Source organism: Salvia hispanica, chromosome 4, assembly GCF_029641045.1.
Source record: "Salvia hispanica isolate PSC_SH4W2 chromosome 4, Shi_PSC_v1, whole genome shotgun sequence".
NCBI lineage: Eukaryota > Viridiplantae > Streptophyta > Magnoliopsida > Lamiales > Lamiaceae > Salvia > Salvia hispanica.
Genome location: NC_142695.1, coordinates 7,062,143 through 7,089,669, shown reverse-complemented (window position 1 = coordinate 7,089,669; position 27,527 = coordinate 7,062,143). Strand labels below are relative to the sequence as shown.

The window sequence follows — 27,527 nt, the reverse complement described above, 5'->3', positions numbered from 1 at the left end:
AGTACTACTCCCTCCGTCCGCCATTAGGAGTTCCAGTCACTTTTGTGCCGTCATTTTATAAAAATAACAATAAATAATTACAGTGGAGAAATGGTAAAATAAGAGAGAGACTAATGTTGTTAAGACTCTTCTCAATATTATTCTCTTTCTTACGGTACAATTTCTCCAACTATTTATTGTCATTTTTACAAAATGATTGCGCAAAAATGACCGGGACTCCAAAATGGCGGACGGAGGGAGTACTATTTTCCCCTTCCATAAATTTGATTAACTACCTCTTTTTGTTGTATAAAAATCGAAACTTTACCTTAACCATAACAAGTCAGGGAAAACTGCACACGACTTCTTACGGCGGCGCATCGCCATGGCCGACGAAACACTCAATCAAGCCGAAACCGCCGCCAACGACGAAAAGTCCGAATCTTGGGCCCAGCTAGCGTGGACCCACTTGGAATGTGTACGGAATTCGTCTTCACCGCCGCTAATTCAGTGCATCACAAACCTCGTCTCCATGGATTTGGTCGCTAACGTCCTGCTCTCCGCCGGCGCTTCTCCGGCTATGATACACTCCGTCGAAGAGATCCCAGACTTCACGCCCAAGGTCCACGCTCTCTACATCAACGTCGGAACCCTCACGCCGGCCTGGCTACCGGCGATGAAGATGGCCGCGGCCTTCGCCAATGAGTCCAAAAGGCCGTGGGTGCTCGACCCCGTCGCCGCCGGAGCTTCCGCTTTCCGGCTGAAGGCGTGCTTGGAGCTGCTTACTTTGGGTCCCACTGTTGTTAGGGGCAATGGGTCTGAGATTTTGGTGCTTTTTAATGGCTCTGCTAATGCCAATTTTAAGGTAAAACACAAAGCTTTATTTCCTAATTTTAATTGTAGATAATGTCTGTTGCATCTCATTGCAATATTGAGTTGGAGCTGTTTTTGAAGAACTAAGTATGATTGATACTCCTATTTGGTATGTTATGCAAAACAGATTTTGTTTGATTTTTAAGTATAATACAGTAGTTCTTGAAATTCCACAGGAAATTGTGATTGTGTTGAATAATCAAAGTTTTGCTTCTCCAATGGCAGTTTGGAGAGTTTATCAACCACTGTTTGATGTTATATGGTGTGCTTCAGCCTATATTTTTTTCTTTGTAAAAAGAGGATTAATAGTAGTTACACAATTACCTGTTGAAAGAAAAGTGACTTACCAACTATGCTTCAATGATTCAATCTATCAGCACCAAATCATCTATTACAGCATGGATATTGTGGAATCCAAATAACCAGATTTGAAGCCATTTGTATCCAAATCATCATCTCTTAAGTAGCTTCTGCTGCTGCATTAGCAAAGGGAAACAGAGCGAATAACGCCTCTTTTAGAACAGCCGCCTGCATTTCATGTACTTCGTTTCATGCTCTCCTGATTCTTTGCTTGAATACAAAAGCCCAACACTAGTTATTTTCTGAGATATGATCATGCTGCTGCAAGATTAAAGGGAGTCTTTCGATTTAGAAATGCCGAACCCCTCCTTGAGTTTGGTCCATCTTCAGCTCAGAAGCGACAAAATGATGGATTTGATCTGTAGTTCATAGAATTTCCACTCCTTTCTTCTTCTTGATCACTGCCCGACAGTTGAGTTTTTCGACTAGTTTGATCTTCTATGGAATCTTTGTTTGTGCAACATTGGTACCTCTATGCCTTTGATCATAGTCTCAAATGCTGGTTTAGCAGAATATGTTTCCCTGCTGTGAGATTAGTGTCTCAAAACTTCAACTTTCGGAGTTAAATTGCTTTAATCAATCCGAAAAACTGCATCTATAGGTGCAGAAAACTTGATGAACAGATTGTGGATATCATCACAAAGCCTCTAAGTGATCAGCTCGCTATAGTAGTTTTAGCTATGTCGCGTAGAATTCCATCTAACCAAGAGATGACTACTAGTTCCTTGTTCATCACAACTACAACTCTTGAAATCTTTTGAATTCTTTTCACCATTTATGCTTATCTACAGGGCGCGGACAGCATGCATGAATCAACGGATGCCATTGAGGCAGCAAAGTCCCTGGCCCGAACCTATGGGTGCATAGTTGCTGTTTCTGGAGCCGTGGACATAGTAACAGATGGGGAGGGTGTCGTGGGTGCCAAAAACGGGGTTCCTATGCTGCAGAAGATTACAGCAACAGGATGCGCGGTGACAGCCCTCATTGCTGCTTTCGTGGCAGTGACTCCATCACAGCCGTTTGAAGCCACTGCTGCTGCACTGTCCGTGTTTGGCGTTGCTGGCGAACTAGGCATGTGCTCTGCTGGAGGTCCAGGCTCGCTGCGGATGCATTTGATTGACGCGCTTCACAGCCTTGATCGAACTGCTGTTCTTCAAAGAGCGAAAATCGCCAACGTTTCGTGATATGTATCATAGGAAGGAAAGCTGAAAGATGAACAGTGTATATTGTTGTTATGAATCTTATGTTAAATAATCTATGGTTATGTTTTCGTTTTCATTGATTTGATTTGTTGTTTTTGTATACTTATATCGATCAGACAGCGGATAGTGTAGTTCTAATAACATTGATTTTTCAACAATTCTTAATTTTGCAGTTGATTTGAGGTTAGAAAGATTGGGAAATTTTAGTAAAGTTCTATCCCACATCGAATACTGACAATATTTTAGTGATGCTTATATCAAAGAATGCAGCATGGGATTGTTGTTCCTTCGGGGACATCCGATAAAATTGGAACGATACAGAGAAGATTAGCATGGGCCCTGCGCAAGGATGACACACATAAATCGAGAAATGGTCCAAATTTTTTTTTTTCACTCTATTTTTCTTTTTTTGTTGTTTTAGACACAATTCTTTCTTTCTTTTTCTGTCATTTTATAGTACCACAAATAATCTGGATTTAATATTAACTCTTTTTAATTACACTTAACCAACAAAAAAGCAAATATGGAAAATATATTTGCATAAATAAAAGAATCCAAGATTCCATGTAAGAAAAAAAATATTAATATTAATTCTTTTTAATTACACTTAACCAACAAAAAAGTAAATATGGAAAATATATTTGCATAAATAAAAGAATCCAAGATTCCATGTAAGGAAAAAAATATACTACTCTAATAATAAATATTAAATGCAAAAAGATCCCAATCAAAGCAGCAATTGGAGAAATAAATAATCCTACCCGATGATATTGAGTACACAATATTGCCCAAAATATTTACTTTTATATTTGGAATTAATTAAAAAATATATATTTCTTTCTATGAATTTACATCAGTCATATATTTGAATTAATTGAAAGTAAATATCTTAATTTCCCAGCAATATCAACTTCCAAAAATCCCATTATCTTAATTCCAAATTTAATTTGAATTTCCTAAATCATGACTATTAAAAAAAGTTAATTTCATATTTTTCATGTTATATATATACAGACAAGGGTTCTCAATCATCAAGCCATATATTTTCCTCAACTCTTCATAAACTTTATTTTTAGGTGCCATGTTGTATTATTCCAACTTACTAATTATGTCTACAATGGTCCTCCTCGGCACCACCGTGGCTACTAATTACGAGGTCGGCGGCACGGACGGCTGGACCGCCTCCGGCACAGTCGATTATCCCAACTGGGCTTCTACTAACAACTTTCAAGTTGGCGATCGATTAGGTCAAATTCTATCCCTCACCTAATATTCTAGTACAAAATTGCATCCATATATCTATCTGAACTTATGATATTCACGTTTTTTTAAATGTTGTAAGTATTATAGTAGTAGTATTTCTTACGACTCCTGCTATTTTAATTTTGTAGTATTAGAATTTATGAGTATATTCCCATTTTTAAAAATAACAAAACTATGTAGTGCCATGAGGCAGGCCATAAGACCACCTTTATCGGTGGAAAAGGGTCGACCGCCACCTCATTATGCATTTAAAAAAATAATTGATTTCAAGGATCTCTCTCTCCAAGACCATGGTCGATTTGGAGGCAACCACTTGGTTGGTCAAACTTATTAATGATTCAGCCAATGAGATTGTGTCAAACATTGGTTGTTAATTTTAATTTGGGTGCAAATTTTAAGTAAAACGACATAGGTTTCGGGTGCAAATTTTAATTTGATGGAAAACAAATTGGGATGTTGCAATTACAGGAAAAAAAGGTTTACAATTAGTGTTATAATGACGCATTTACAAACGATTAGAAGATTGATAGTGAAAGTTTTTGGCATGCTACGTGTTTGAATTTATTGATGTAAGTAATATGTACATGTATCATAATTAAAGACATGATTTAATAGATGTATTAAAAGAAAAAAATTGAACAATGACAGATTTCAAATACAATCAACGATTCCACAACGTGATGGAAGTGAGTCAGCAAGATTACGAGACGTGCAACTCGAGCTCGCCTATTCTTACCTACACGACGGGTCATGACTCGGTCGAGTTAACGGTGGCCGGCCGCCGCTACTTCATCTGCAGCACTCCCGGCCATTGCAACGCCGGACAAAAGCTTTCCGTCGTTGTCCACTGTAAGCACGATGACGACAGATCTCCGCCAGAACCGGACCACCACAGCAGCTCGCCCTCAATATTCCTAAACAACCTTTCTTTAATTTATGTGCTTTTATGCTACATTGTTTGGCATGAGTTTATCTAGTAATGTTATTTTAGATTCTCATATTATTTCATAATTAGGATTTATAATTATTTCTACCTATTGATTAGGGCTAGTTATATACTCCATAGGTTCCTTGTAATTGGATCAATTTTTTTTATTTTTGGAAAGTTTCAAGCTAATTAAGTCATTTATATTTTTAGTAAATAATAATACTTTTCCTACTTTAGTCTATCTCTTACGTTATTTTTTTCTTTAGTTAATACATTTCAATATAGCTTTCTTAATTTTGGTGCTAAGAAAAAGTGACTCAATACCAATGGACGAGGATGGAGAGAATTAATACTATAATGGACATTCAAATAAACGGAAGAATATAATTCATTTGATGTTAGACAGCTTGGTTTATTAAAGGAATGTTAGATTTCAAATGTATACTATTCATACGTATATTATCATACGTATGATTAAGTTTTTCATTAATGTACTTTTTCAAATATACTCTTAGTAAAACCATATTGTAATTTTATTTTTATTATAGGATCAAGATATAATTTCTTTTTTTATTATATGTACAATTTTTTTCTTTATTCTTACAGAAGTAATTCATTCTTTTATAGAGAGAAAATTAATGAATGAGAAAATGTGTATACTATATTTGTGCGTATAGATGTAATATAAAGAGAGTTACAATACAATAGACATATATTACATTTTGCATCAAAATTCATGGTCCAACATATTTATCTACACTTGCCCTGTGGTCTCCTCTTCATGGTTCATTACTTTGGTTTCCCTCAATGTTGGAAATATCAACTTCCACACTGCCCAATTTACACAATATTTCATCCCATCAAACATCACCACAAACAAAACAATAAAGAGAGATAGAGAAAGAGATCAACATACTGTATATTGTGGCTGCAAACCATTCATTAACAATCTTCACCCATGTACTAGCCCACCCCACATCAATACTCCATCTGCATTTTCTTACACAATTGTGTTAGGAAACACACACACACACACATATATATAACCATGTCAAGAAATTATCAACTAACTAACTAATCAACTTACTTTCTTGTCAAACTCCCCAAATTCCAACTGATGAATAGCATTGCAAAATACATCGCCCCCAGTGAGAACACGAGGTGGAAGAACCCATATCCGTATGGAAGATCATCTTCTTCCCGCTCAACTTCATCTTTACGAAACTGTATCATCACATGACATACCTCTTAGCATCGCATTACCTATTTTATCAACTTATGGCCTCAACTTTGGCCCGTTTTTGCATTGGTTAGGACTACAATTTCTCAAATAACATCGAACTTCATGCTATCAGTTGATTTATGGTCTCGTGTGGTGGAAAACCGTACCTGGAATGACTGTGAGTCGATCCCTGTTGAGAATGTGGCGATTACAATTGCAAATAGAGCAATCACAAATCCCTGCAAGAAACAGCACAAGGCAAACATAGAAAGAAATTAGTATCATATTGCATGTGTAACTTCTCATTCGGATTCATTTACACAAAATGAAGTAGAAACGCAACAAGGATCAATCACATTAGTGTGTGAGATCTTACAACTATAGTAGACCAACCAATATGATGTCCACTTTCTCTGTCATGGCTGCATTTCTCAGTAGCAGGCTCACTGCATTCAAACATGACAAATGGAGCTCGATGATTTCGTAGTTTTTCACAGAGTACAGATTGAGATATGAGATTTCTATTACCTTCTGATAGCACTCCAACAGAGGAAAACAATGTAAGATGCCATAATCCCCGATGACAGCAGCCCTCTGTTCACCTGTCTCAATCATGACAATCACTCAATCAGTCGTATATCTATAGATACGTTGTCTCTATACGAATAGAAATCAGAAACATGTTGATCAATTTCTTTAATTTCTATAATCTTTCATTGAAATCATTTATTAAACACAGTATAAAGTGATCAATAATCAAGACTAACAAAAATGATGAATTTGTTGCATATATGCAAAAGTCGTACCCTTGAATGCAACGATATGGCCATCATCACAATAAGCAGAACTCCGGTCCATGTGATGAAGAATATGTTAAGGGTGCATGACATCTTTGAGGCGTAAAGCACGTACATCACTGCGATTCCACAGGCAGAAGCGATGTAAAACACCGTTGACATGAATAGCCCAATGGAACAGTTGCTGCAGACAGTAAAGAATTATTTTTGGCATTAGATCAATTTTTTTTTCTTGAATATTCACATTCAACATGATAGCTTCACTTATCAAATATCTCTATAATATGACGTGCTACTTTATCTACGTAAAAAAAAATACACTTAAAAAGCATGAAAAGCTACGTCATGACTGAGGATGTTGGAGTTGGACATCTGTCTAGAAACGATCTAAATTCAATGCAGGTTCTCAGATAGTTCTCTTGATCCTTTTTTTAGCAGATAAGATCTTTAGATCGGAATCGAGTTAGGTTTAAGGAAGGTGATCTTGTACCTAGATTTGTTGTTGTTGTTGTCATCTGGCATCCAATAGTTGTTCCACCATGTGATAAATTCAATCACACTAATGAGCTGAAGAATTAAAAAAATCCTGCAACATGTGAGTTGTTACATCAAATAAAGATGAATATATATTATTGCATCAGAGTGCAGAATGTAAATCAGATATAAAAATAATGAATGATGGTTTTGGTTCCAATATTTTGTTAAAAGTCTTAGCAAAAACACCTAAGTAATCTTCAAGATCTAAATGCTCTATCTATATATTGTTAACATTCACAACATTTCATTGCATTGTTTTATGCCACACATATATCAGTTGATGAGAAACAGATTAAGCAGTAATTTAGCAATCTGCTGGCATAAGAGATACATTTCTCAAATCAAAAGTTCGAATGAGCGGAAGATTACCCTGCACCAACACGAGCGAGTTCACCTGCAAAATAAAAGAAATATGAGTAAACAATTATATGTCACCTTGTTCATTCAGACAAATAATTTGGGAACTTAAGTTTTTACACAGGTAAATAAACATACCGTATATTTGAATATAGTCCGTGGGAATGAAGAAGGGAATCACGAAGGAGATAAGCAACATGACAGACTTCAAACCCCACCATCCAGAATGCCACGCTGCTCGTACTTGATACAGTTTGCTGATATTACACGTCGTTAGAAACATTATAAAGAAGAATATCTAGGTCATATATGTCAAGGAAAATATCATCCCTTACATCCTCACTTTACGCTACCAAAAGATTACACTAAGGTGTCATTCAGAACGACTAACAAAACCTTCCTCGATCATTGAGTAGAAAAGATGTAGTATCAAATGAAATGACAAGGAGTGTATAAGGATACAAAGCATCCTAAGCTGACGCGAAGCACTCCCATTGTATGATAGCATTCTCTCTCCTCAGCCCCGCAAGCTCTTGAATCTGCAATACGAATCAATATATTTCAAGAATGAAAAAGCCAGTGGGATTTCAATAGGGCATACATAACTATATCCCATCCAATTGTTTAGATATCCAATTTACTGTTGTAAAAGAATGCTAGAAGAGGCGACGCCACCCAAGTCGAGAAGTCTTCATCTTCAATAATTAAATACAAGAATGAAGCAAACTAAGATTTTCAACATATTCTAAGGACAAAAAATCTCAATCAATGTGATGCTCTCTCAATGTAAACTCGAAAGTACTAATAATCTTAGCATAGAAGCATACACCCAAAAGCCTCTGCCAAGAAAGCAGAACAACAAGAGAAACAGAGAAGCAACTACAGATATAGTATAAACAGAAGGAGAATAATATATTTTGAGCAAATGTGGAGTATAATTTTCTCTCCTGCACAACATGTGAAAACAAAAGCAAATGCAAAACTCACAAGGCAGCATAGGCAAGATCCTTTCACCATAATCTCTGAAGAGCCAAGCTATAATATTCGTCAACAGAAAAACGACACCATAAGCATATCGAGCCCTCAAAGACTTCTTCTTCCGGGCAGAGCACTTAATATCCTTTTGCCCCAAACTGGGCAGTTCTTCGCCATGGGAGCCTCCATTCCCCCTCGTTGAAGTCCCTATCGTTGCAGGGTCAACACTCCGGCCATGCTCGTCCATCCTATCAAGAGAAAACTAGCCACTTCTGCTAAACATGATACATAACACTACTGATCAGCTGAAATGCACATCTCACTATAATCTTAAGCACATCATTTTTCACTAAATTGGTGATGAAATTTCGCAAATAGCTGCTCTTTATCTTGAAAACGAAAAAACAGTCAAGATTCCTTCTTATAGCCAAGAAAAGTATATATGAAATGTACGTTATGTTAAAGCAAGGAATAAGTTGATTCAAGTAAATCTTTCTCTCACTTAAAATATTATAATCATATTAAATTAAGGAATTAATTAATTGAAATGCAGAAAAACTGCAGGCTTTCATGGAGTAGCCAAGAATTAAACCCTTTTCAAGACTTCCAAGATTGAGCAATGTGTAATAACTTGTGCGTGATATTGCAGGGACAAAACAATAGTCAATTTACTCAAAACATATTTTCAAAAAAGACGAATTTCTGTTGGCCTAAGATTTGAAACAGAACAAGAAATGGCAATTTCGTAAAATGTCACATTCTTGTCAAGAAAGAAAAGCCACATTGTGAGAAAATCATACTAAAACCCAATCACAGCAATGTGAATTCTCTAAAGTTGAAATCTTGCATAAGTATGAAACTCAACAATGCGAAATCTTGAAACTGGAACTTACCCTTTGCTTCCCTCTCTCTCTCTCTCTCTCTCTCTCAAGATTCTTGAGATTTCTGGGAAGAATATGAAGAGACAGAGAGTCACATATCATCAGGAAAATGCTGTAAATAAGCAGCTAGAAACTCACTTTTTTGTTCTTTAGTAGAAGAAAAAGAGTGAGAAAGAAAAACGAGGGCCCTGAAAAAATGAATCAATTAACAACCCTCTTTTGTCACATCACATGCAATAGCTTTTTTTGATTTGTTTATAAAATGAAATTAATAGTAATGGATTTCGAAAGTCAGCTGCAACCAATGTGAATGCAGCAGCAGCACTTTGGAGTTAGTGCCTCTTCCACAACTCTATAATCTCTGCTTCTTGGATCCATTGATTATACAATTTTATGTGTTTAGATTTTGCATGTATTTTTTTTAACAATAAAGTTATGCAACCAAATTTTGTACAACCAAAAATTGATTTATTTGAGAAAAAATGTAATTTATTTATACAATTAATTAAAAAGTTAGACATATTTATAGTATAGGGAACATGCATAATATTATGGTATTTATGTATAATTTTTTAACTTTTTTTAAATCATAAAATATAATTAATGCATATTTTAATTCAAATTTAAAAAATAATAGAGAAATAATTCAAATATAAAAATAAAAAATTGAAAATGAGACCAAAAACTAATAAAGTGTTTTTAATTTGTTAACTATTTATATTTATTATTTTAATATTTAATTAACACATCAAAGTTACTAATATAATCTTGTTTTGGTTGTACAAAATTTGGTTGTTTATCATTACCCTTTTTTTTAATTATTGTTTTCTAAGTTTAATATGCTCGTGACCTCAAGGTTTAAAACCTATTCCGTAATTATTAAATGGGTAATATTTCGAGCTTTTTTCATTACTTTTTAGAATATATAATCAACATTTATATCTATAGCTGCATGATTTATACTCCCTCAGTCCCATAATAAGATTCACAATTTGTTATTTCAGTTCATCCACGATAAGAATCACATTTTAATTTTATTATAAATGGTAAATGGGTCTCACATTCCACTAACCAACTTCACTCGCATTCTATTGTATTTATATGCCTATTTTTATTATATTAGTCTTATATGTTACTCTATAATACTCCTATTTATTAAGTAAAATATAGATATAAGAAAAGGTATTAATTCGGCTTATATATAAATTGAGTTTGCCTACTTTAATACTTTTGTGCATGATAATTAAGTATTCATAGTGACAGCTTAACCCAAAAGACTTGATCAATTCGATCCGTTAAAAAAAATCTCAATCTAAACATGAAATAAATCTACTACCTTCAAATTTGTACACAATTCGCACATGATATGAACCTATTAATCACATGTTATTGTTTTGGTTAACATGACGTGATAATTAACGGACTTGAACTTGATTTACACTTATTGACAGCGGCCAATAATTTAACAATGGGGCTCAAATTTATGTTAACTATTGTCTTGTTTTTCTAGGTATCAACTCATCGAAAATAGCTACGGCATGAACAATTAGAGGTTGCGCGAGGATGAATAGTGGAAATAATTCAAAAATAGACAATAGACTTTAAACACATATAGCGACAAAGTCAATGTGGATTAGTTTTTATTCTAGATTGTAAAGATCATTAATGTGTGATCTTAAATAAAAAATATTACATATTTATGTATAAATAAATATTGGTGTGACTTAAAAATAAATTTTTTACATAAAACTACTAGTGTGAAAATCAGCAAAACCCATAAATGGAAATAAATGTATACAAAATATTTACATATTTATGAGATATAAAAAATTATTCTTAGACATGTATAAATTAAAAATTTTAAATGATATTTATTTACATACATAAGGGATTATTGAATAAACTTTTTTCTTCCATACGTATAGATTTCCATTTTAAAGTAAAATAAGAAAATATAGATCTACAACATAAAAGGGAATTAAGCATAAAAAGAGAAAATAATAAAAGAAATATAAACTGCGACTAAGGAGTTACAAACTAAGACCTGTTAGATGTGATAGGAATGATACTTTTCGGCTGCGCTAGCTCTTTTTGGAACAGGCTCTATACATATATGTCACGTAAAAATAACGCACTTTAAAACGAATCTCGATGTATAAGAGTAAAACGAATCTCGATGTATAAGAGAGTGAAAAGTTAAAAAAAGTTTAGAATTATCAATTGTTATGGAATGTACCAAAATGGCATAGATAGTTTTTTTTACGTAACAGATTAAGTGTTATATATTGTTGCCCCACCATAGCTCTGTCAATGATTACACGATTAAACCTTATTAACACAATAAAAATTGGATTTACAAGATAAAAAAATGATATTATATGATTTTAAAACCCGATTTGCACAATTTAAAATATAATTTACACGAGTCTGGATAATAAAACTAAAGTATTTTTAAAAATAAAAAATAAAAATAATAGTATTATTTTTAATGAGTTATCAAACTCAATCCGAAATTGTCGGGTTCCTAACAGTGCAACCCGATAAGAACACGAGTCGAAGTCAATAAAACTTGATCCATACTCATTAATTGTGTGCGTGTTCGTATCAAATTTATATATATATATGGAATACTATTTTTTAATTATAGCATCAATAACATCTATAAATAAGTGCTAATGTGATTTATTGTATTATAGTACTATTAATAAACATTACTCCGTATTAAATTGATGAGAAGCCAACAAATTTTATGATGCCTCTTAAGTTTACGACGCCAACACACTATATCTTGCCTTCCTCCACACGCCTCTTAAGTTCACGAAAGGTTTAGTCAGGGAATATATTTGGGAGAGAAAAAAAATGTTTAAAAAAAAAGTACTTACTAGTTTTTGAAGTGAAAGCGAAAATTGAGGATATTTTTTTAAAACCCTAAAAAGTTAGGGACAAAAACTATCATTAACCCTTAGATTAAAATAAATGTAATCATGTAAACTCGTTAGCATGTGCTATTCTTGAAATTCTTTAGCATATAGTAATAAAAACGATGTAGAATATGTGTATTATTTTGGAAGGTCACGAAACACTCTCATATTATATGGAGCATTATTAACACTTTTTTCATTCCTTTTTGTGTTTATCTGTTGTACTTGATGTTGTACATACTATGATTTTGTGGAGGGTGATGGAAGCATGCATGCTGATTGTGATGAAGAGCTCAAGGGTGAATCACGCTGTTGATTTGTGGAGTATTTGGCTTGTCACCTACTCCTTCCAATTAAATTAATTTAACTCCATGGTGCCTCATAAATATAAAGTGCAAAAATAGAATTTGAACATGGAGACACATACAAATATAAAGGCCATTCATCTTTGATTCCTTTATGTGCTTGTATACATCACATTTTTTTATGAATGAGAAACCGTTCAAAGCTAGGAACTGACGTTCAGAGATCACAATTCAACAAGAGCGACGATAAAAAAATATACTAAGATAAAATGATTGAAAAAACGACTAACAAACAACTATTTTTGCTTCACACAACAAATATAAGTGACGTTCGTATAGCAAACAATACAAACTCTTTCAACAAAAACTGATGATCACAAATAGCAAGAAAGAAAAAAGAGAACCGACAAAAGAAAATAAAAACCAACTAAATTATAGTCCTAAATTAGACATCGCCTATCCAATTTAATACACCAAATTATAGGAATTGAGTTTCTTCAAGATAATTACTTAGGCAATTAAAAAGATAGGAGTAAGAGATTTAACCAATTTACCGATTAAGAAAAGGTAATCTAGTTATCCAGTTAAGTATTCAAATAAATGAGCACCAACTTTCCTACACACTCTACCAGTCCCCTAACAGTTGAGTCCAAATTTATACCATTAACTAATTAATAATAAAATATATATATATATATATATATATATATAGGGATGTATTCATATCCTTTTCTAATATTATGCTCTATTGTCCTTTTTAATCTTGGCCTTCCATTTTAGAGATCTAATGGCCCAAAATAGAGGCTGATTTATTTATTTTTAATCATTGAATTTGACGAAAAGGGCTGATTAGGAATACACAATATAGTTAGTTATGGTAAGTCCTTGATTTTCTCTTCTCATGATTGTATCGGTTTTTTCTACAGAAATAAACGATTCTACCCAAATTTTCTGTGCAATCTTTTCTCCCTTCTTCTCCGTTGAAGATATTTCATCGTCCAGAAAAAACGCTGTTGAAACATTAGTACGTAAATTGCATTTGCGCGTTTACGTCATTGCATTAAATATTAAATTCTATGCATCATTCGCTTTATTTATTCCATTACTGGAGTCATTTGTTAATGTGCATTACCATGTTTATATTATTGCATCAAATATTATATTCTATGCATCATTCCCTTTATTTATTCCATTACTGGAGTCATTTGTTAATGTGCATTACCGCGTTTATATCATTGCATTAAATATTATATTATATGCATCAATTCCTTTATTCATTCCATTATTGCAGAAATTTGTCAATGTTCATTACCGCGTTTATATCATTGCATTAAATATTATATCCTATGCATCTTTCGCTTTATATATTCCATTACTGGATAAATTTGTTAATGTGCATTACCACGTTTATATCAATGCATTAAATATTATATTTTATGCATCATTCACTTTGCCGGGAAGTCAGCTTCTGTCTACATGAAATGAACTCGGTGGGGTTCTGTCGACAATACAGGTGGTCGGCTTTCTTCACCCTCGGTTTCTTTTTATCCACGTCTTCATTGCGTAAACTTGTTCCAGCTTCTTCCGCGGCTAACCTTTGTCGAAGTTTCTGAGCTAATGCTAAGAGAATAACATCGTCAACTGCTTGCTCGAACTCAATCCGATGGTGCTTAGACCCTGTCCAGAACAGGAAAAACAATGGTTAACAACAAATAATCTATGCGTTACAGTAAGTAATGCATAGATCTGAAGATGTAATGTACAAATCTAGTTATACTACTCAATTATTTGCTACAGAAAATGACACCTTTTCCAACCAAAAAAATGAACAATAACCTACAGAACAGAACAATCACCTACCAAAAATGTTGGAATGATGCATAACCTAAGCTAAAGACAAGTGATGCACGACCTCTATTCAACAATGCACAGATCTGAAGATTTAATGTACAAACCTAGTTATACTACTCAATTACTAGCTACAGAAAATGAACACCTTTTCCAACCAATAAAATGAACAATAACCTACAGAACAGAACAATCACCTACAAAAAATGTTGGAATGATGCATAACCTTGATTGGGTTCTGGCTGGCTTTTGTAGGCGCGAGCTCTTTTATTCATTCTATATCTGCGCGACGAGAGTGCCAAAATCGGTTAGTTTTCAACCATATATCAGTGTGGTATCGCCCAAAAAAAATGACCAACAGTGTACATATTGGCCAGAAATCAAGCATTCAGTACATAGAAATGCTCACAATATCGACTTCTCCAACAAAAAAACAACAACTTTTGTGCATTACACCAACTGTAAATTAAATCGATGAAACCCAGATCCAACTGGGTTTTCACGAATTTTTATAGCAAGTATGAGCAAAACCTTAACTCTAATAACCACAAATTCATCTTTTCCAACAAAATCGCGCCAAACACTTTTGTGAATTATTACGATTATAAACTATAAATCGCTGTTTAAGAGTGTTTCTGACTTCAATCGATGTTTAGGAGTGTTTTTGCCTACCAAACAAAAAAAATAGAACCAAACCTTTTTTTTGGAAGGCGACGCTTCGCTTTTCAACAGAGAGCGCGTAGTGATTTGACGGCGGGAATCGTCCACCGACGTAGATTCCACGGCGGGAATGGTCCACCAACGGAGATTTCGCGGCAGGCAGCGTTGGTAGAACTTGATTTCAACTTGATTTCGCGGCGGCGGCTAGGGTTTTGTGGAATTGGGGGAGAATTTTTGAGAAGAGAGAGTTGATGGGATGGAGTGAGAGAGAGGGGAGTTGAGAGGTCGATGAAAATGCCGCGTAAATTTCGGACCTGCCGTTTCGAAACTGATTGTGTAGTGTGTTATTTTACTGCTTTACCCTTTTAATGCACGAAAATGCACAAATAATGCAATACGGGATCAGATTGGCCCTTTTAATCTAGTCCATCCATTCCATCAATCTAATGGTTGATATTAAGAAAAGGAAAGACTCTAAGAGTGTAATAGGACCCTAATGCAACCCTATATATATATATATATATATATATATATATAAGCTTTAATTTGTGCAAATATAGCATACTCCAATTGTCTTTGAGAGTCTAGAATCGTGCTTGCACTGCTAATAATGAAAAGAACCCGCCCCCTCCTTTTCTTTTTGCAATCAAATGCCACTAAAATAGGTAATGGGCATGTAGATATTCAATAATTATCTTTTCTTTTCTGCTTTTTTTAGAATAAATTCAATGATCGACAACTTTAACTTTCCAAACCACAAATGATAAATACCGCATCAGAGTTAGCATTAACTTTGCCGTAATCGGAAGTGTCTGGATCAAATTAGGATTATTTTTTCTATAGACTATAAACATACTAATTTTCAGTTATTTATATTAAAATAAAAAAACTTGTTGGAGTATTTTATTTCTCGAAATAGAGCCGCCAAAGATAATCATGAAAATGATATTATGTCCATTTTAATATATAACTGAAGCAGGGACGGGTCCAGAAATTCTGTATAGGTGGGGCAAAATTCCATACAAAGACATTTTAAGGATTTTAAAAAGGGCATTTTATAATGGTATTTCAAAAAAAAAATTTAAAATAATGATCAAAATAGCACTAATGAATTTTTTTGAGATGGGGCATTTGCCCCTTGTAGGATGCATGTCCATTCTTTTAAACAAATTATAATTTAAGTAGATAATGGATAATAGATATGAAGAGAAAATAAAATATGAAAAAATAAAGTAAAAATATTAAACTTTCATATTTAATAAAGCTATAATATGATTATTACTTATCTAGTAAAAAAAAATAGGATCCAATAACTTGATGCGCTATATGGGACTCGGGTAGAGCCCACCGCGCAGGTACCTTTGGCATGTGCACATAGTGCTTTGTAGCAAGTGTGTGTGTGAAGCAATGTAGTGTAGACAAGCAAATGGAAGACAAAATCAGTTAGGTTGGGGCCCTTTCAATTTGCTTAATCAAATTTAATACTACTTTAATAGATTATATTTTTGTCGTTTTAGTATAAGGAATTTTATTTACTGACCGTTACTGGACTGGGAGGTGCTCGAGGCTACGCTCCTGCTCTCCAATTATTTTATTTTTTGTTGAAAAACTAAGTTACAAAATGTGGACTTTGGGAGTCAATTTTGCCTAGTATGCACTACGCAAATACAATGAGGTGGAGGTTAAATTACATAACATAACTCTTGTGCAACATCATGAGATACTATTTGAGGTCAGGTAAATTTTGATTTTTTTTGCAATGACTTTGAAACCAAGTAGAAGTGTAGAACTATAGAAGTGTTATATCTCTGTAGAAAAAGGCAAAAAACTGATGTAACAAGCTCGATCTACGAAGTATTGGTGTGATTTTACATTAGATATATGTTAGTCACTATGAATCTATCATAAAGGTAAAAAAAAATTACCTATATTTATTTTATATGCACAAATAGCAAAGTACAAAAATATGAAAAAAACTTTAGCACTTCGTACCTGACGTCAATAATAAATCAAGAAAACACGATTTAATATAATACGCCACTTTAGAAATAATACCAATAATATAATGAGCACATCAGCACATAAAATTGTTGAATTAATTAGTGAAACCTCATTTAATAATGATTATTTCTTTAGTGGCTTGAATCTTGGCTTAACTTATCTATATCATCATAGTATAGTCGAATGTATGTAGTGTAGTGGTGCAAAATAATGAATTTTACCTTTTAATAATGAGATTAATTAATTAAGTGACGATTAACTCGTTGCCTCGCACAATATGTTATGCAATTTTCTCAGCCATTGATTTGGCTACATAAATTAAAATATTGCAATGGAGGATTTTAAATTTTTAATAGATAGAAATTTAATAGTAACTTTTTTTCAAGGTAATAATTTTCAAAAGATGTCTTCGTGACCTGAAAATATGTGCAATTAAGAAAAAATTTAAAGTTGTTAGGAAAAAGTAAGTCTGGATTAATGATTTGATGACATGTGGTCCGCGTTAACTACACGGCTTCACGCTTTGTTTTTAACCTTTACTCGACCAAATATTTTGGCGTTTATTATAATAATCATATTTAACATTTTCCCCTTTAATTCTCTTTCTCCTATTTCTCTTTGTCTACAGATTAGTTTGATTGTGATGATTTAGATCTAGTCCTTCCTTATAATTGATGTCGGCTAAATTATATATCTGATTGATTGCGCATTTCACCATTTATGTATCGAATGTTTGCTATTGTCTTGTAGACATCTTCATCATGTCTTTTTCTTTTTTGTCCTAAAACCATTTTTCTAATGATGTAAAAACTAATAATTAGTTCAATAATGTACTTGACACACATGTAGTATAAAGCCCATGTCAAGTTTTTAGGCCGAACTGTAAAATTCATTAGGCATGTCATGTTGGCTTAGTGGTAGTTAATATTAAAATTTTCGTGTTTGAATTAACCATGGAGCGACCTTAAATTTATGCTTATTTATTCATAAAAAATTTAGAGCATCCACAGTGGGGCGGACGCTAGTCCGCCCAATGCATCGGGCGTGCTATCATTCGCCACTGTAGCTATGCGGACGATGCCTGATGCATCGTCCGCGTTCTATACATCGTTCGCGGACGATAGACCTCCCGACACGCATCGTCCGCTCCATTGCGGGTCACGCGGACGATAGCACGCGTTTTCTATTTTTTTTTATTCCTTCCAAAATCTATATATATTCTACAATTCAACACTTCCATTTTCACTGACCGTCGCCAGTTGGCAATGCTTTAGACTAGCCTCTTTATTTGTGGTGTACTTGTTTTTTGTTTCCACTTTGTAATTTTTTTTTAATTAAGTAAATGTAGGATTTGCCTTTAAATTGTGGTGCTTTTTATAATTTATTTTGGTTGACACATTTGCAAACATAAAAATTAAATACAAAATAGAAGTATAAAAACTATATGGCAGACTTTAGGCATCCCACTGCAGATGGAAAGGTAGGAGGATAAAATGCTGATGTGGTGGAGGATAGAGCGCCCTATAGGACAGGCTATAGGGCGCCCCATTGTAGATGCTCTTAGACCGGGCTCAATCTATAATAATTAAAGATAAAATCATGGTCCTCGATCCATTTTCACGCCTCTAATTATAGAATGTATATGCACTTTACATATAAATTGTTGGTTTTTTCTAAAGTTAACTAATTAAGATCATAGTCCAATCCATTTGGAATGGTGGTGCACCGACTAGACTGAATGTGATTATCCTAACAAGTTGTTAGGTTTTAATGTTTTATCAAAAGTTGGATTTTGGTATGTCTCTTGTGTAAGTAACAAAATTATAAGGGAATGAAATGGATTTGGTGGGAGTTGGCAAGAATGCTCAACTTTGTAAGGATTTAATGGAACTTATCATATTATGAACTGTCGATAAATTATCACATGCACTGCACTAACACTTTCTTCTTTCGTGTTTTCATACCATTTAAATTGCACCGGCATTAAAAATTATATTAGTCCTTGATCAGTTTGGACTTTGGACAATTCCAAAATTCAATAATTGAGTTCAAGGGCACAATCACTTGAACCTTGAAAACAATACACATTAATTTAGGATCATTTATGTTCATGAGTCTTAATATATATAGTATGATCAAAATTTTATCTTAAATTGTAATGGGTCGCATTAGCCGAAAAAATTAAATTTTCATGTATAAAAACTAAGTCACAAGAAATTTGTTTTTGGAGAATCAAAGTAGTTAAGGTAGCAATGCTCGTCCCAAAAAAGCCATAGCCGCCATACACTTGTCACATATATTTAACCCAACTAGGTAAAATCGAAAATCTAAAAAATAAAAATGCAAAGTTATAACAAATCACGTTAAAACAGAAAAACATTAATTGAAATTATAATATTTCACTTAGCCTCTTATAAAGGATAAAAAAAAAGAGATTATAGATATTTTTTTGGAAGAAAAAAAATCAAAAATCTAAAAAATAAATAATGCAAAGTTGCTTGCATTATTTATTCTTCGTCCAGGGAGTACTTACTAATTTTCCTAGATGCATTTTTATATTAGCTCCGTTTATTATTTTGTGTTAAGACTAGGGATGTGTGCACAGATATCTAGGGACTAAGAACTTCTAGTTTCTACTCTTTTTTTTTGTTTTGTTTTAGCAGATGTACCTCAATAAACAATTAAAATTGACAAATATGAGAAAAAAGATGAGAGAATGTAGATGATAGAATAGATGAGAATGTGATTTTTTTGTGTTAAAGTGGGGGTATTTATAGATGAAAATGTGAATTTTGTTCAAATGTGAACGTGTTAATCAAAATTGAATTTTCTACTTATCTTCTATAAACAATTGTGTGTTTGGTGCTGAAGTTTTTGTTTTCAAAAGTGAACGTGTTAATCGTTGTATGAGGTTGGTTGAAGACGAGGCTCATACTAAGCACACATGGATGATTCCCGACTTTTTGATGCTAGGGGATGTTTGGCGTTCTGAAGAGTTCGATGTTGGAAATTACAAATGGTAGTTGTAACTATTTACACTTGTTTGTTTTGAGTTTATCTAATTTTTAAGAGATTAATTTGAAACTTTTTGATTTTGTTTGCTTAGGAATATTGAGCTCTATCCAAGGGGAGTTCCTTCATTGTCGAAAAACAGCTACATGTCCTTGTTACTTGTTCCAAAGAGCATACCTTCTCATCAAAGGGTGAAGGCCGAGGTGTTTATGAGCATCAAAACCAGGCTCAATGGCTGCCGCCACATCTGTAAAAAATGTTGGTTTTTTCATCGTTCGTTTCAATTTGAACACACCTATCCTCGTGGTTTCAATTCTGAATTTTGCGTAATACAGGATGATAAACTAAATAAGTGTTTAAAATCCCTAATATATGGCCTTTTATTCCAAATAAATTCCAATATTCCCATGTTATATGGTTCATTAATTACATCTATTGAGATTTTACAACTCTATCTTTTTCGTTGCAGTTACAGATTGGTTTACATCTTCACGTGTGGATTGGAGATTTTGTGAGTTTTTATCGATCACTGATATGTACGCTAAAGGCTTCCTTGCCAACAACTGTTGTTTTGTGGAAATTGAAATCACGGTGCAAGCTTTTGCGCGTGAATCACCTGAAATCTAGCTACTTTTTGTTTTGCTCTTAGATCAAAATTTGGATGGTTTATTTTGTGAGGATGCTCTTTGCTATTTAACCCCTATTTGGTAGCGTTGTTGTGATTAGCCATTTTAAGATGAATTACAAGATAAGTTTTTTTTAGGTTGATAAGGGTGATGTTTATTAAGATGGTTTTTTTTGTGCATTAATCTTCATCTTCCTTAGTTCTTATGCACTGAAGAATATTTCTCATAAAAAGGCATGCACTATCTTGAGCTGATCATTTTATCAAGAGCAAATATAAATAAATTTAATGCTGTTGTGCTCAAAAGAAAAAAAATATATCAGATTGGCATTTCATTTATTAACTTATGTGTTGTGAGTATTAATCAACAATTAAAAAAGAGAATAGCAAATTAAAAGAAAATTAAATAACTAGATTTGCTTTTCATTTATTAATTCCTGTGGTTGTAGTTGGTGGGCCCAAATAAATTGTTTCAGTTCGTAACCCAAGCCCAACCGAAAAAGAGCCACAAATTCACTCCAGCCCAACCGCAAAAGAGACATAAATTTAGTGCTTGATGCTATCGATCAATTTTTCACTCTTCTAAGTTCTAATTGACCTGGAAAATAGGCTATAATATCAAATTATAACCACAACCAACATAATACTTAAATATTTATATTATTGGAAAAATTAGATGTACCACGCGAAACTTATTTTATTTTGAATAAACACAACGTGAGATCATCGAGGAGAACAAACATGTATGATGTATATATAGTGCAACTTAACGTCCAGGCAATAAGATTAATTAAATTAGTGCTTATAAATATTTGAAATTATGAGAAACTAAAATAGTGGGTCAAGACTACATATGAAAATAGGCTATATTTACGCGACTTATGAAAATTGAAGACATGGAACGAAATTAAGACGACATATGAAAAGTGATAAAATAATAATATAATCTGAACCCTAATAATATTTAAAAATAAGAAATTAAAATAATACTAATATATTAACGGACTATTTGAACCTGATCGACCTGAACCTAAATCGCACTCAACCCAAAATAATCGTGGTCTTAGCGGATCAAGCCGATAAGGATACGAACACGATAAGACTTAACACCAATCCGTTAATTTTATGTGCAAGTAAACTAGTAAATATATCTATTTTTATCTCGTTAAAATATACTAGTAATTTGGATATTTTACAAGGCCACTCTATTTATGACGAATTTTAAAGAAATAGATAGAACAAGTCCATTCTTACTTACATGAATTTGGATTCGTTTGACACACAGAAAGTATTTTCTCGTCCACTTGTTGAATACATTTATTCTCACTTTGATTCAAGTTCAACTTAAATAACCTTATATTTCATTTGATGATAAGCCTCCATAAACGAATACTACTATTTACTTTTTACGAAACATATAAATAACTATTTTCTTATGTAGACTCTATCTTGATAGGAGTATTACTTATATGTCAAGGTTTCTCAATTTTACTTTTCGGATTATTTATTATAAGATATAAACTATGGGAAGTTTTTTTTTAGTGCAACAACCAGGTAATGAGAATAATTAAATCAGTGTTTATATAATTATATATATTAGTAGAAACTAAAATAGTGGGTCTAGTCAAAATTTCTATATCAACCTCGAGGTCATATTTGACTTTCCAATATTCATACTATACAAATTTGACATATTTAATTTTTATATAATTCCACCACGACTTGTTCTAGTATACCCCTTGGTCAACACGAAAACTGAGAAATATGTTACTTATAAATTCAGAAAATCAAATCATTATTCTTCATCCTCAACTCACAACACAAAACATATAGTTCTCCACTTGGCTCCAAATACATTCGATTTTCTTTGATAAGTTTGTGAAGATGAATTCCCATAAAATGAGCATTCTCTCAATCATATTCTTAGTTTTTGTTATTATGTGCATGTGTAAAGTACGAGTGGTGGATGCAGCAAGAATATTGTCAGAAGATTCGTCGCAAACGAATCAACTCAACCTTCCACAAATATACGAGAACGCAAAGGAAACGATGTCGTTTTGGTTTCAACAGCTAGTATCGAGACCTAGCCCTAGAGGACCAGGCCACTAACTAGCTTATTCATATAGATTTAAGAAATTCTCCGGATTCTTTATTTTTCTTTGTTCCATTTTTTCAATATGCTACAATGTTTTCGAGAAGTTTGAACAAATATTTTTTTGATTGAGATTTATACACACCCAAAATGACTTAATCTATGACCTATTGGTTGGAGATAGAGGTGCCCACGGTTCAGGAACCGACAGTTACGGTTCGAAACCGTCGGTTCCGGTTTTAGAAATTGTTGAACCGGAACCGAACCGCGAGGTTATTTCGCGGTTACGGTTACGGTTCCAAACCGTCGGTTTTTGCGGTTCCGACTTGATTTCACGGTTTTTCGCAGTTTCGGTTCGAAAAATTTTGAACCTGAACCGAACCACGGTTCAAAAATCGACGGTTTCGGTTCGGGTAAATTCTCACGGTTTCGGTTCGGAACCGTAACCGACGGTTTCGGTTTCGGTTTTAACCGCCGGTTCAATAAACCTTGAGCAGGTCTAGTTGGAGAAAAAAATACTTTAGCATTATTTAATGTTAGATGAAAGATGTGTCATTATATCTCTTGTTCAAATCGCGTTGCTAGTTTAATTCATTCGTGGTCTTTTTATATCAACTTTTAAAAATTTATCACACGCATACTAAATACATCTATTTTTCAAAGATATGATTTACTAAACTAAATCATAATTACATCCAACTCAATATGCACAGCTTTTGTTTATATGCAAATGTCAAAATGATTACGATTACGAAAATTAATTTGAAATTATTGTCGATGTAAATAATACTTATAAACATGTACTTCATATTGCTATTTTTTTATAATGGCAAAAAATAAAATATTTTCACTACAAAATATCATTTGTTGCAAATAGTTTTTTATCATCCTAATGGTATTAGCTAGAAAGGTTTAATAAAACCTAAAAAGGCTGGAAATAGCAGATTTTTATATAGTCACAATACAATTATGAAAATCATTCATTCGTAAATAGATTATTATTTGAAAAAAAAATCCAAATCTATAGGAGCATATGGAATCTAATATAAATCCCATCAAATCCAGTAAACAATAACATAAAAATAGATGATCTAGCAAAGATTTATTAATATCTTGTACTCATATAATAGACTGAATAGCATCAAAATTACATTATATTGAAATTAAATTAATTGCACGAATCTCTTATTTTTGGGTCAATGGTGGAACCGTGCGTTCCGTATCCTAATCTTGGGTATCCATGCCTGGCCAATACACTTTGTCGCCACACCTGGGACAAGATTTGTAGAAGGCGGCTTGGAGAGCCGGACTCATGGGATTCCACCGGTGAACACCGGACTTAGGACCGTCGGGTGATAGCAATCGCTACATTATAATATACGTACACGATAATATCTGGAGTAACCAGTATTTTACGGACTAGGTTTTAATGAGACTAAAAAGAAATATGAAAAATCTTTGTTTTTTTTTGTTTTATTTAAGTTTTGTGATATTAGACACAATAAAAATTGACGATTCATGGAGTATTTGTGTTTGAAAGCCGAATTAGTGTATTTATAGTTTAGCCCCTGACTTTGTCCATCTATTTTTTATGTAACATAATTATCATTCCTTCTTTAGCTATGGACGATCACATTGATACCGGCTACTTTCACCGGTATGTGTACCCAACAAGTATACTTACCCTCATTTTTAGAATCATAGCTATTTTTCAATATTTGTGCCCAAAATCCTAATGATATATGCATGAAACATTCAAAAAAATGTCATAAGTTTAATTTTCTTTATTTTGTTTGAAATTTAAGATGTTATTTGTGTTCAATGACATTTTGAAAATAAGTTTAGTGATATATCTAAGTTCCAAATGTTAATTTAATGACATTTTGGCAATTTGTTTATGATCTATCTATCTTTTTAATATTGGTTATTTTCTTTCGAAATATAATACTATGTTACTATTAGTTAAATAAATGACACTGTCGGGGTTTGTAAGGGAATTAGAGATTCTAAGCCAACTTGTTGGTGAGAATTGAATCCTTCTCCTTACTCACAAAGTATGAAAATGACACATACGAGTCTAGGGCATTTGAATCTAGAGGCTATAAATGGTTAGTAACGTCTATTTGGTCAATTCTAACATGTATCATGTATTTTATATATTCGCTTTTTAATAGGTTTATTCAATATTTTATTTTGACTGGTATGTCACAATCGATCATAACAATCATGATTATGTTTATGCATACTTGGTCATTGTCGACACTCATTTGCCATCAGTCGGGTGGGAAGTTAATGCTACCTTTTTCCTTTTTATATTCAAATATAGCTCTTTTTTATAATGTTTGTTTGGATTAATTTGTTGTTTTATATTCTAGGAAGGTTAAATTGTATCCAAGGTTAAATTGTATACTTGGTCATTGTCGACACTCATTTGCCATCAGTCTGTGTTTCTTAAGTCAAATGACTTTCCTCCTCATCGTAGAGTGAAGGTTTTGGTTGAGTTCCACATGAGAAACAACCACAGTGGTGCTATCTTCTCTAATACACGAGGAGTAGAGTGGGGCGGTGGCTCGTGTGTGGAAGCCCGGAATTTTTTATTTTTTTTAATATAATTTTTTTTATTTTTAGTTAATGTACTTTTTTTATTTAAATAAAATTAACGAATTTTTCCCGTGTATGTGTCATAAATTTAATTCTGTATATTGTGTTTAATTCCGTAAATTTAGTTGTTTTTTTAATAGTGCTGATGATGTGGCTAGCCTATGGCTAGCCTTTTGCTTGTCCTGATGATGTGGTAGGAGGAATTTTAGTGTTGGATGATGTAGCAGGAGGAGAAACAGGCTAGCTTATTTACCATTGCAGATGCTCTTATCCCTCCCAACTCTTTGTTCTAAGAAAAGTGCCAAAAAGGCGCATAGAACTCCTAGGTGGCATGCAAAGCTAAGCACCGCAATAGGTGGCCTAAAAAAAAGTACTTATTTACCTTAGATACAATATTTTTATTATTAATATGAAATAAATTTTGTGACTTACATTATTCCACCACCGAAAAGGTACGCCAGCACAGCATCGAATGTTGCCCACTTAGCCGTGGTGGCCACCAAGAGCAAAAGAGGAGACTACTTAGAAATAATATAAGTCTATTCTAAAAAATATAGTACTATGTTCCTTACTTGTTCAGGGAAAGTCTGCATTAACGCAATGGGAGCAACGTTTGAAACCATATAGGAACGCAGGAGGTTCCACACTGTCCTAAGATACATGTTGGCTGCTATTGTGGAACTCATAGTAGAAATCCCTTGATAAATCGCAGTTGCAATAAAATTTTATTAGAGTCTATTACTAATTCTAGTAAGTCCAAAAAACAGAGAAAATTCTAGCACTGAGAAATCAAATACAGAGCTAAGGAATGCATTACACACATCATAACACACGTTCCCACCCTCATTCCATTCCTATCTCCATTCCATTCTATCATACCAAGAAGTCCCGGTGGAGAAATAGAATCAAATACAACGTATAATCACATCAAAACACACATTCCCACTCTCATTCCATTCCCATCTCCATTCCATTCCATCATACCAAGAAGCCTCGGTGGAGAAATACGAAGAATCAAATACAACGTATAATCACGCACTCATCAATTACTACAGAGAAGTCAAATTCTAGCATCTGAGAAAACAAATACTAGCATATGAGAAATCAAATTCAGCGGATAATCACGCACTCATCAATTGCACGCAAAATCGGCCGGGAAATATGAGAAATCAAATAAAGTGCGGCAAATTAAATTAGAAATCAAGTGCGGAGAAATCGGCGGAGAAACGTTGCTAAAAATTAACCACTATTCACACCAATCAAGTAGTATGGCAAATTAAATCAAGTTTAGTCTAAGAAATCAAAAACGGAGAAATCGGCCGGAGAAGCATAGCTAAAAATTAACAACTATTCACATCAATGTAGATTAAATCAAGTACTATAGTCTAAGAAATCAAATACGGAGAGATCGGCAGAGAAAAATAGCTAAAAATTAACAAATATTCACATCAATCAAGTAGTGTCGCAGATTAAATCATGTAAACAGCACCTACACTAACAATGAGGCAATTCAAACCAAGATTAATCAAATATTACCCAAAGGAAACATCTGCGGCACCGTCGGTAGTCTACATTAGCATTCCCATGGACAAAATGAAATCTTCCTGGGCAATTGACGAAGTAGTGAGGGCTTCTAGCGCGGGATGAGGAGAAGAGGAAAGCCAAAACCAATGAAATCAGGTAAATCGCGATATTCTGGATAGCGTGTTGAACAATCGGAATAGTCTCGAGCAATAAAACCCAAAAATCCATTTTGGAAATTAGAAACCCTTTTCCCTCTCATATTTCCCTCTCTTTTATAGGGGGGTTGTGGAAGCAACACAGTGTGCTACAAAACAGCGTCATTTTTAGTACATTTTTTTTTATTAACTCCATAAACTAAGGGCATGTTCACTATGTTAGGCGTGGGTCCTCAATAAATGGAACAAGGCCAGAAATACGTTCCCTAGGCCCACGCAATTCACAAATTAAATGGGTGTTCATTGAATACGATTTGGGCTTCAGTTTTGAACAATTGGATTTATCAATTTTTAAGCTGTCTTTTTTGAAGTGTTGTGTTAGTTTTTTTGAGAGAATATGAGAAAAAAG

At 33.5% G+C, this 27,527-nt stretch overlaps 3 protein-coding genes, 1 long non-coding RNA gene and 1 other non-coding gene across 6 annotated transcripts; 3 read left to right on the top strand and 2 right to left on the bottom strand.

The window, feature by feature from the left end:
• Positions 1–304: 304 nt before the first annotated feature.
• LOC125200240 (hydroxyethylthiazole kinase family protein) lies at positions 305–2,490 on the top strand. Its single transcript, XM_048097941.2, has 2 exons — positions 305–844; positions 2,004–2,490. The coding sequence occupies exons 1-2, from the start codon at positions 365–367 to the stop codon at positions 2,394–2,396; spliced, it is 873 nt and encodes a 290-aa protein (XP_047953898.2). The 5' UTR covers positions 305–364; the 3' UTR covers positions 2,397–2,490.
• Positions 2,491–2,696: 206 nt separating this feature from the next.
• LOC125200243 (U6 spliceosomal RNA) lies at positions 2,697–2,799 on the top strand. The gene has a single exon (XR_007172698.2). It is a non-coding gene; the product is annotated as a U6 spliceosomal RNA (small nuclear RNA).
• A 2,445-nt stretch (positions 2,800–5,244) lies between these two features.
• On the bottom strand, positions 5,245–9,559 carry LOC125200241 (Serinc-domain containing serine and sphingolipid biosynthesis protein). Its single transcript, XM_048097943.2, has 13 exons — positions 9,387–9,559; positions 8,506–8,765; positions 7,981–8,057; positions 7,657–7,816; positions 7,531–7,555; positions 7,115–7,210; positions 6,634–6,808; positions 6,356–6,429; positions 6,204–6,273; positions 5,995–6,066; positions 5,693–5,829; positions 5,522–5,595; positions 5,245–5,436 (listed from the first exon to the last, which is right to left on the bottom strand). Exons 2-13 carry the CDS (start codon positions 8,738–8,740, stop codon positions 5,360–5,362), a joined length of 1,272 nt encoding a protein of 423 aa, XP_047953900.2. The 5' UTR covers positions 8,741–8,765; positions 9,387–9,559; the 3' UTR covers positions 5,245–5,359.
• Positions 9,560–19,613: 10,054 nt separating this feature from the next.
• On the top strand, positions 19,614–20,892 carry LOC148927160 (ubiquitin C-terminal hydrolase 13-like). Its single transcript, XM_089069745.1, has 3 exons — positions 19,614–20,128; positions 20,216–20,379; positions 20,591–20,892. The coding sequence occupies exons 1-3, from the start codon at positions 20,016–20,018 to the stop codon at positions 20,746–20,748; spliced, it is 435 nt and encodes a 144-aa protein (XP_088925871.1). The 5' UTR covers positions 19,614–20,015; the 3' UTR covers positions 20,749–20,892.
• Positions 20,893–23,901: 3,009 nt separating this feature from the next.
• Positions 23,902–27,258, bottom strand: LOC148927159 (uncharacterized). 2 transcript variants are annotated; one of them, XR_016128706.1, is made up of 4 exons: positions 26,976–27,258; positions 26,012–26,136; positions 25,872–25,957; positions 23,902–25,799 (listed from the first exon to the last, which is right to left on the bottom strand). It is a non-coding gene; the product is annotated as an uncharacterized LOC148927159 (long non-coding RNA). The 2 variants fall into 2 exon arrangements; XR_016128705.1 differs by having other exon boundaries at positions 25,872–26,136.
• Positions 27,259–27,527: the final 269 nt, after the last annotated feature.